The sequence below is a fragment of the Oryctolagus cuniculus genome, chromosome 5 (assembly GCF_051225735.1).
Source record: "Oryctolagus cuniculus isolate XC-2025 breed Fujian yellow rabbit chromosome 5, ASM5122573v1, whole genome shotgun sequence".
Classification (NCBI taxonomy): Eukaryota; Metazoa; Chordata; class Mammalia; order Lagomorpha; family Leporidae; genus Oryctolagus; species Oryctolagus cuniculus.
The window spans coordinates 76579733-76590410 of record NC_142871.1 but is presented as its reverse complement, the minus strand read 5'-3'; the positions used below and the strand labels follow the sequence as shown (position 1 = coordinate 76590410).

Sequence of the window (10678 nt, the reverse complement as noted above, 5' to 3'; positions counted from 1 at the left end):
CCAAGTGCCAGCCCCAAAATAACGTCTGCAGTGGTCTTTCTACTTACTAATTGTCAAATTTTTTGTTTAGTGTAAAATTAAGCTTGTGATTACAAACTAAATAGAAAGTATGTCATTGTAAAAATTAAAAGAAAAACAAGAAAATGGGGGGAGGGTGGGAAATATAATTATACTCTTAAAACTTTACATATGAAATACGTGAAATCTGTTCTGCTTATACAAATAAACAGAAGTGACAAAAAGAAATATATCTGTAGTGTGTGTTTCCTTGTAGAATTCCTAGTCTTTTTGAGAAAATGGGGCAAATCCTAGAAATTTTATAGTCCCAGTATGCTATTTATGTTTTCCAAAAATATCTCATTCCTTTTATATACTTAGTGGATAAATTTCACTTACTATAAAAATGTTTATAGGACTATAAAACCAGATGAATCCTTTCTCCTTTAACATTCACTCAAAATTCAATGAATATTTATTGTCCCTTTCATTTATGGTATGAACTGTCCTTGGAAATTTTCTGTTACAAGGAAAAAAATATTGAATCACTTATATATCTCTTTTTTCCCCCTATAAACTCAGTTTTTAAGCTACTTAAAAGAGGTAAGGCTCATCCCAACTAAATAAATTTGTGAGCTCTGTGGTTCTTATATGATAATGGTGGATACCTAAAATCTAAATGTATTTAGATATGTTCCAAAAGAATATGCTTCACTCATATTAAAGTATACATCCAACCCATCTCAATGCATAAGTAGGGATCAGAGAATAACAACAAGCTGAATATTAGTATAGTATTAGCTACAGAGCAGAGGGTGAGTGGAAAAGACAGAGGGCAGTAGTACCTAATGGATGATTGAACATTTAGAAAAAAAAAAAGAAGAAGCATAAAAGAAAAAATAAAACACACACACATCAAAAAAGAGAGTCACACTGCAAATGGAGAAATCCTAACAAAAAATGCGAGACTTGTAAGTCAATGCAGAAGTAATTAAAACAGTGGGTCTCCAAGTGCACAGAATCCAGAAGGAAATCTTGGGAACTTGTTAATGGTGTTAACACGGTGTGAATGCAAACAGTAAAATTTCAGAAAGCAAAAGAAAAGCAGTAGGACAAAACAAGAATTATGATAATAATTTTCCCATTGGTAAATGAATAAAGCATGCCTACACCAAATGTTTTCCAGGTAAGAAATATGGTAGGAAAGAGAAGCCCACCTAAGTGAAAGTTATCTCAGGACTTGCATCTGCGCCTTCTTCAGAACAAGTATCAACTGTTTTACTTCCTCCTCTTCCTCAAGAACAGATAGGTTAGGGCAAATAGCCTTCTCTTCCCATTCACCTACAACTCAAAAAAAGGACAATGGATTTCTCTCAATCTTCATGAACAAAGTGTTCTTAAAAGAATTTTTAACCAATCAATCCCATTTTTCGTTAGTTCCAATTTAGGTGTACTGTGAGTTCAGCTATTAATTGTCCCGTCCCGCGGGACAGCAACTGGGGCCGAGCACCTAGAAGGAGAAACGAAAGGGACAGGAGACACAAAGATGGCAGCAAGACAGGTGCCGATCAAGCTGCGACTTTATTTTTCAACCACACACTTATATATCATCGAGGCAGGGTATCGGGCGGGGGAAGGAGGGGGGGGGCTTATCTTGTAGCTGCAATGCTAGTGCAAGTAGGGGAAAGGTTACAAGGCCTTAAGGCACAAGGTCACACAAGGTTGCGTTATCAGTACTATCAGGTCTGGCCTGTCCAGCCCTGTCTCTCAACTAAGAGGTCATATGCTGCGTAGTCCCCGACATATCCCCCTTTCTTATCAATTAAACAGAAATGGCTACCGGTTAGGCCAAGCATGATGAGCGAGCAGTGCCTGTCTTAGGAATCGACCCGGAGCTCCAGCACCTCTTACCCGTCATTGGATATCCTTGCCAGTCCCCAAGGACTCCTGTCTTAGGTGGGTGAGGTTCCGGGAAGGTGCCCGTCATTGGCTTACTGCTCGTTTTATTGATAGGCCTGGGGCCCTTCCTGGGCTCCCAACTGGGGCAGCGGCAGACTGAAGGGGAGAGTCAGTTGTTGGAGGGACTGTGACCTCACTGGCCAGACATCACCGGCCGGAGAGAGAGATAACGTTTTCCATGGGATCTTCCATGGCCAGACTTTGGTAATGTATTTGAATTGGTCTGGCTGCTAAATTATCTACTTGTTGTCTGATAAAGGTCATCAGCCTATTGAGGAGACAAGGACCTATAGATAGCACAACAAGCAACCCAACAATGGGGCCTAAAAGCGGTAGCAAATAGGGAAGCAGTCCATTCCATCCAGTCCAAAAGGGATTTTCAGCCATGGCACGTCGACGAAGCTCCAGATCTTCTTGAAGTGTCTTGATTTTATCACGAACAATGCCAGACTTGTTAGCATAAAAACAGCATTTTTCCTGTAAAGCCAAGCAAATACCTCCCCGTTCAGCAGTAAGCAAGTCTAAGCCTCTACGATTTTGTAGAACCACTTCCGCTAGGGAATCAATTTGATCTTGAAGGTCCTGAATGGTGGTGGATAGGGTCTGCACATCATTAATAAGTTGTTGGGACAATTCTCTATATTTGTGGACCGCGATTCCTAGTCCTGTGGATCCTGTAACCATAGCTGAGGAAATTCCCAATGTGGCTAATAAAGGAATAAATTGAATAGCTCGTTTTTGTCTCCCTGCAATATAATCAAGGGAGGGGATAGGAACAGGGGTATCTCCATTGATAATCTCTATATCAGGAAAAAGTATAGCATGCATGCAATTACCGGTCCAATTTGTTGGTAAAATGGTATAAGCTAAATTATCCCTACATACAAAAATGGTGGAATTAGGGGCATAAAGAGGGTAGTTTACTGTTACATTATTTGTACAGAAAGGAGCAAGGCCTACATCGATATCGAAGGGATTGTTGTTGGGAGGTTTACAAAGGCAAGTGATATTTTCCGTTGGGACAGGAAGAACAGGAAAGGGCTGCATAGGGGGGTGGCCCAAGAAGCTATTGAACTCAAGGGTATTATTAAGCGGTAGAAAAATGGCAAGAGGAAGGGGGGGGTCCCTGGCGTAAACAGAGCCAGCAGTCTCTTGCAAGGTTTGGGGCAGAGAGATTAAGCAGTTTATGGGTGTTGGTAAGGATATCGATGGTATTGACATCCAAGTCTTTATTTCCTCTGGAATGAACTTTAGCCAGGGGGTGGTATTGGAGGGAAGGGTAAAGGCTTTCAAATACAGTTTCGAGTACCTTTTGTGTTTTTAATTTAGTAAGGGTATCCTGAGGGCCTCCACCATCAGACACTCCCACAGGGGCTATAGGGTACCAGCAGGCTACTTGTCCCTTAGTGGGGCAGGAGGGGGAGCTGAAGCGTGAAGAGGACAACTCTCCTCCGAACGTTCCCTCATAATCTCCTGACATAACAGCAAACAATAAACGCTGATTTCCCTTGTTACAGGTTTGATACTGTGTATAACAGGAGGAGTGCACGGAGTAATGGATAGTTTTATTGCACTCTGATGGGCACTGATCCCCAGTGCGGTAAGAGTCTAGCTTAGGTTTGGGAACACAGAACCATCGGGAACCCGGGACGGTCAGATAAGCAGTTTTATCTCCGCAGTCTTGTGTAAAATGCGGCCACGGCCACAGGTTCGTGGGAAGGATACTATTATGCCCCCTGAGCAGGTACAAGGGTGATGCTGTTGAAGGTATTTTTGAATGCCCTGAGGGTTGTCAAGCCCTGCAAAGACTGGTGGAGCCCAATGGATGGTGTAGATTGCCATCATCAGGAGAGCAAGGCTGAGGGCCATTGTATTAGGGCCCTTTGGAGGGGTTAATCAGTGAGCCCTCAGGAAATGTAGCAGGGGAGGAGAGAATAGAGAGAAGATAAGATACTCAAATAGCAACAATGGCAACAATTCCAGCAATAATAAGGAGTCCTGTAATGAGTCCCAGTAGCGTCCAGCCGGGTCTTTTCATTCCTGTGGGTATAAAGAAAAGGCGTTCTCAGGGCCAAGTACAGGCTCTGGAACAACATCATTATTTGTAGGAATTGGTGGATTAACTTGTTTAATTAATCTTTCAGGTAGCCATCTTGGTGCCGATTGTTTTTGGTCCAGGATGCAGGCTGAGCCACGTCCCCAAATGAGTACTGGATCTGGGCCGTGCCAGCTACTGGTGAGGGGGTCTCGCCACATTACCATAGGCGGAGCCGTATCAGGGGAAGGGTGCCAATGAAGGTCCGCAGCTGAATGATTATTATTATCCAAGGTCAGGAAGTTTAGCACAAAGAGCGCATGATTCAATCGGTCGCGGGGAGAGGCAAAAGACAAGGAAGTGGCTTCAAGCCGAGTGAGCCAAGTTTTTAGTGTTTGATGGGCTCTCTCAACGATTCCCTGTCCCTGTGGATTGTAGGGAATTCCTGTATTGTGGTTAATATGGAGCGCCTCACAAAATTGTTTAAACTTAGTGCTGACATAAGCAGGACCATTGTCTGTCTTAATCTTAACAGGTTTTCCCAGTACAGAAAGAGCTGTGATAAGGTGCGAGATAACATCCTTAGCAGCTTCTCCTGTGTGGGGGGAGGCAAAGACAAAGCCACTATAGGTGTCTATAGAGACATGGAGATACTTTAGTTTGCCAAATTTTGGGAAGTGTGTGACATCCATTTGCCACAGTTGATTAGGGAGAAGACCACGCGGATTGACTCCCAAATGCGGTACAGGTTGGCTTGTAACACATGAGGGGCATTTTTTGACTATTTCACGAGCCTGTTCTCGTGAAATTTTACAAAACAAACGGAGAGATTGAGCATTTAAGTGATGCAACCTATGCAAGTTTTGAGCTTCCTGTACTGATCCCACAATTATGGGGAAGGTAAGCCTTGTAGCAGCATCTGTCTGGGCATTACCTTCTGAGTTCTGAGCTTTCTGCACTGATCCCACAGTTGTGGGGAAGGTAAGCCTTGTAGCAGCATCTGCCTGGGCATTACCTTCTGAGAGTGATCCTGGTAGGCTTGTGTGTGCCCTAATATGTCCCAAATAGAAGGGCTGTTGTCTTTCTTGTATTAGCTTTTGAATTTGTATAAACAAGGGCATAGCGTTGGAAGTTGTTTTAAGAAAAGGAGAAGTCTCAAGCAACGGAATGGAGTGAGCTACATATGCACTATCGGTATAAATATTTACAGCCTGACTGGAAAACTGTGTAAAGACTTGAAGTATGGCATACAGCTCAACCAACTGGGCCGACTGATAAGATGTTTTAAAAACGTGGGAACGGTTATCTGCCACGAAGGCAGCCATTCCATTGGAGGACCCATCTGTAAACACCGTAACAGCCTTTGGAATGGGGTTACTTTTTGTATTTTTTGGGAAAATAAAGGAATAGGATTGGGCAAACTGTAACACGGGGTCATCAGGGAGGTGATTGTCAATGACTCCCATAAATCCTGACATGGCTATTCCCCAGTCATCAGAAGTTTGAAGAAGGAACTGGGTCTGTTCTCGGGTATATGGCACTACTACAACATCGGGGTCTTTTCCAAAATATTGGCGGGAAAGGAAACGAGCCTTGATGATTATTGAAGCAACCTGAGACAAATATACTGCAATTACCTTAGATGAGGAAATGGGAAGATGAACCCAGAAAAGAGGTTGACCCTTTTTATTGGGCATGAGGGATTTTTGCCAAAAAACTCCAGTGGGCGTATGTGGTGTGGCTAAAACTACAAAAAGCAGGGGGAGAGTATAAGAAATCTGTGAAACAAACTGTTGGCTGATGGCTTGCGCTACTTGGTTTAATGCGTCTCCCGCAGCAGGGGTGAGCTCGCGGGGGGAAGAGGGATCTGGGTCTCCTCGCAGAATGTCATTGAGGGGCAAAAGGACATTATTAGATATTTTTAAATAGGGCCTGAGCCATTGAATATCTCCTAGAAGTTTTTGAAAATCATTAAGGGTATGGAGGCAATCCAAGCGGAACTGGATGCGGGGCACAAAAACCAAATCCTGTTGTAATTTTAAACCTAAATAGGTAAAGGGGTCTTGTAACTGGACCTTATCAGGAGCAATTTGTAAACCAAGGGCAAGAAAGGCTTTAGAAAGTGCTGTAAAGCAATCTTGTAGGTCTGACTTGTTTTGAGCCGCCAGTAAAATGTCATCCATATAATGTAGAATATAAATGTGCGGCCAGTGTAAACGAACCGGGTCCACTGCCTGTGCTACAAACTTTTGACAAAGGGTGGGGCTATTGGCCATTCCCTGGGGCAAGACTTTCCAATGAAATCTTTGCATCGGTCCCTGGAAATTAACACAGGGGAGGCTAAAGGCAAAATAAGGACGGTCATCAGGGTATAGAGGAATAGTGAAAAAGCAGTCTTTGAGATCTATAATTATTTTGTAATAACCATTTGGGATGGCCACGGGGGTTGGGATGCCAGGTTGGAGGGCACCCATGGGTGCCATGACCTTATTAACGGCGCGCAAATCCTGTAAAAGGCGCCATTTACCAGATTTTTTCTTTATGACAAAAATGGGCGTATTCCAGGGAGAATTGGAAGGCTCTAGGTGTCCAGCCGCGAGCTGCTCCTGTACAAGCGCTGTAGCGGCATTTAGCTTTTCTTGAGTAAGCGGCCACTGATCCACCCAAACAGGAGTTTGAGTATTCCATGTGATTTTATCTGCATGGGGTACAGGAAGGCCAGTGGCCATTACTAAAAATCCGAATATCCGAGCCCATGTCTATCTGTTTTAGAGGGGGCTGTAATAGGTTGAGTTATGCCATGTCTCATTTTTCCAAGTCCTGTGCCAGGCACATAATCCATGCGCAGCATTTGTTGTGTGACCACAGCATTAGGGCTGCACAGGATAACTTCCATTTGGGAGAGAATGTCACGTCCCCACAGGTTAACAGGAAGGCCTGGTAATACAAAAGGAGTCACAGTGCCCTGATTGCCTTCCTTATCTTTCCAGCGTAATACCCTTGAGCTGACTTGGGGGTTATTGGACTGACCTATACCTCGCAAATCGGTGAGAGATGCGGTCAGCGGCCAATGGGAGGGCCAATGATCTTGAGATATGACCGTGGCATCTGCCCCTGTGTCCAAAATGCCCTTGAAATCCTTTCCTTCAATAGTAAGGGTTAACACAGGCCTATTTTTTGTAATTGGCTGGACCCAATAAGCATCCGAGGAGCCCAAAGGGGTAATGCCTCGGGGCCTGGAAGAAATTGAGGATGTACTTCCAGTAATTAAAGGCAGAAGAACCACTTGTGCTAAACGGGTGCCCTGTGGAACGGCAGCTACTCCACTGATAGCGGCTGCTAGGATTTTTATTTCCCCGGTAAAGTCACCGTCAATAATACCGGGAAAAACTTGAATGCCTTTAAGGGTGGCTGATGCTCGGCCAAGAATAAAAGCACAGGTACCCGAAGGCAAGGGGCCCCACACCCCTGTAGGGATAATTTGTGGGCCCTGGGTGGAATCTAATATTGTATCGGAGGCGGCACAGAGGTCCAGTCCTGCGCTACCTGGGGTTGCTCGTTGGAGAGAAGCAATTGTTGAGGTATTTGCTGAGCCTGAGGCTGGGAAGGGACAAACCGTACTGCCCCAGGGTTTGTCCTTTGAGAAACTGGGGCCAGGGGCTGGCCCCTCTGGGAGTTTCCCGGCACACTAGGAGGGAGGGGTTGGCCTGAAGAATTAGTCTTTGACCTGCATTCATTTGCCCAGTGATAACCCCTATGACATCGGGGGCATGGGGTGGAGGGGAGCGGCCTACCTGGAGGAGATGGAGCCGCGCCTTGGGCCATGGGCCTGTTTGATAAGGCAGTTGGACATTCACGGGCAAAATGTCCAGGCTGTTTACAGGCGTAGCAAGTGGAGGTCCCCTTGGAGGGATTTTGGGTCAGTTTGAGTGCGGCCCCAATTGCCAAGCCCATGGCATGGGCCGATCCCACACCAGCGCAGAGCCTCACATAGTCTGAAAGATCACCCTTATGTTTATGAGGCCGAAGAATATCTTTACAAGCTGGGTTGGCATTTTCAAAGGCGAGGTGCGTAACAAATGCACTTCCATTTTCTCCTGGGCCAACTAGTCTCTCAGCTGCAACATTAAGGCGCGAGACAAAATCACTATAAGGCTCGTCGGGCCCCTGCTGAATCTTAGCCAAAGAGGTAGTGACTGCTCCCCTTTGAGGGAGCTTTCTCCAAGCCCCTAGTCTGGCAGTTTTAATTTGCGCCAGAAGTCCATCAGGGAACTGGGCTTGTGAATTGTTGGAATTATACGGGGCATCTCCCAAAAGTTTTTTGAGGGTCCAATTTTTAGATGAAGCTTTAGCAAAATTTTGTTGGGCTATTTCTTTACAAATTTGAACATAATCAGCCCTCCACAGGACATAGTCACCTCCGCTGAGAGCAGCTCTGGCGAGGAAGTCCCAATCATTAGGTGTAAGCCACCGGGCACTCTGGCTTTCCAATAAGGCCTGAGTATACGGGGCAGTGGGACCATACTGGGTGCAAGCAGTTTTAAGTTTTTCAATAAATCTGAGACTAAGTTTTTTATAGGGTGGTGGCTGTCCATTACTGTCGCTCCCCCTCTTCGTGGAGGAGCAACACAGGACCCTGCGCTGTTCTTTCGTCTGCTCGGCCCTCCCCGGGTTTGCTGCTGGTTCTTCCCGGGTTGGCTACTATCCCTTCCACCTCCGTGGAAGGGCAGTTCCCCCTGGCCACATTCCCCACTTCCGCAGGGGAGCGGCACACCGCCGGCCGGCTTTCTCGGGGGCTGCACGGGTTCCCTTAGATGTTCCCCATAGATGTTCCTGGTGCATGCCGTCTCTCTCCTCCTTTATAGTCCTCCTCCGCCAATCCCAACTCGGCTGCCCACATGCCGAGTACGCTGCTCTCCAATCAGGAGCAAGTCCTACAGTTTATTGGTTGAACTGGAGGCAGCTGTGCGGAAGCTGTTTACTTCTCTCCCAGCGCCATATTGTGGGAGAGCAGATGCATAGAATAAGTCTTAATTCCAGTAACTCAGTCCAGTCCGGATTGCTCCCCACACATTACCAGGTCCTTGATTGGGGACCTGATCTTCCTCCTCCGACCCAGGTTCCTCACTATCTTCCTCAGAGTGGTGGGGCGAATTCTCTTCAGCCTCATTTTCCCCATCAGCGGCAGGCTCAGAATGACCTCCGGCTTGCCTCCTGGTTACAGGGAAAGCTAGAAGGGGTTGGGTTTTGGACCTGACTTTACCTTGTTTAGGTTTTGGAAGGGGCTGCTCTAAGGCAAGGTGGCGGAGCTCCTCGTCAAGGGATTTTATTTCCTTAAGGAGCTGGATGTGCTCTCGTCTCTGTTGAAGTGACTGTCGCAAGGCCGACAAGTCAGGCACAGGAGGGTTAAAGTCATAGAGAGCCGGGGCACAAATGGGAAGGTGCGGGTGAGTATTGTATGGAGGGGGATTTTTAACATTTTGGGGCCAATTGGAATTATGATAGTGCACGACCTCTTCCTCTGGGGCAGCTTCCTCATCTGAATCTAATTTGTCTCGGATGGCAGGATATAGTCGGCTCGCTTCGTTGGTAGGGGCTAAAGTGGACTTTTTAATTTTATTGTTGGGATCATCATCAGTGGAGGGTATATCTAGAATGACAGATGGGCATTTAGATGCAGGTCGGGAGGATTGCTGTAACGTCTCCTCACCATCCCTTACTAGGGCATCAATAGTCTTATCTAGGTGACAGGTTTTTAGAATGTCATTAATCAGGTTCCAATATGAAAAAATCGTAATAGGCACTTTTGCAGGGCCAAAGGTCTCATGAAAATCCTTTAAACAACTTCCAACTCTTTCCCACTTGATCTCGTCAATTGTTCCTTCCTTGGGGAACCAGGGACACAATCTTTCTACATACTCAAAAAATGCCTTTAGATCCTTATTTTTAACCCGAACTCCTCGTGTCTTGAGGGCCTCCCTGAGACCCGAAATGAACATTTCCCGTGACGATAATGCCTGTCCCATGGCTGTCACTTACCTTGCGCCGTCTTCACTCCGCAGCATCGACCGATGCTAATGATCTCGGGTGGGCAGTTCCGAGCCGGTCGCACAATCACTTGGATCCAAGTTTTCCTCCTGGAAGGCGGCGTTCCTCCAATCTTACAGGCACTCGAACCCCAAGGGCCGCACTCGAGCCCCACGTTGGGCGCCAGTTGTCCCGTCCCGCGGGACAGCAACTGGGGCCGAGCACCTAGAAGGAGAAATGAAAGGGACAGGAGACACAAAGATGGCAGCAAGACAGGTGCCGATCAAGCTGCGACTTTATTTTTCAACCACACACTTATATATCATCGAGGCAGGGTATCGGGCGGGGGAAGGAGGGGGGCACTTATCTTGTAGCTGCAATGCTAGTGCAAGTAGGGGAAAGGTTACAAGGCCTTATGGCACAAGGTCACACAAGGTTGCGTTATCAGTACTATCAGGTCTGGCCTGTCCAGCCCTGTCTCTCAACTAAGAGGTCACATGCTGCGTGGTCCCCGACAATTAATAATACTTTGGAGAAGAAATAGTAATTGATACATATTAACTATGAATCGATAGGTAAGTTACTTTAAAAGAGTAAAGCCATTTGTGATGTGTAAGAAATAACCCTTTGACCGGTGCTGTGGCTAGTGGGTTAAACTGC

General features: G+C 46.2%; 1 protein-coding gene and 1 long non-coding RNA gene across 2 annotated transcripts; both read right to left on the bottom strand.

Annotated features, from left to right (window-relative positions):
• Positions 1–2103: 2103 nt before the first annotated feature.
• Positions 2104–3003, bottom strand: LOC149126556 (syncytin-2-like). Its single transcript, XM_089333533.1, has one exon. It carries the CDS (start codon positions 3001–3003, stop codon positions 2104–2106), a length of 900 nt encoding a protein of 299 aa, XP_089189659.1.
• A 697-nt stretch (positions 3004–3700) lies between these two features.
• On the bottom strand, positions 3701–10349 carry LOC149126555 (uncharacterized). The gene is made up of 2 exons (XR_016233850.1): positions 10031–10349; positions 3701–3996 (listed from the first exon to the last, which is right to left on the bottom strand). It is a non-coding gene; the product is annotated as an uncharacterized LOC149126555 (long non-coding RNA).
• Between the last annotated feature and the right edge of the window lie 329 nt (positions 10350–10678).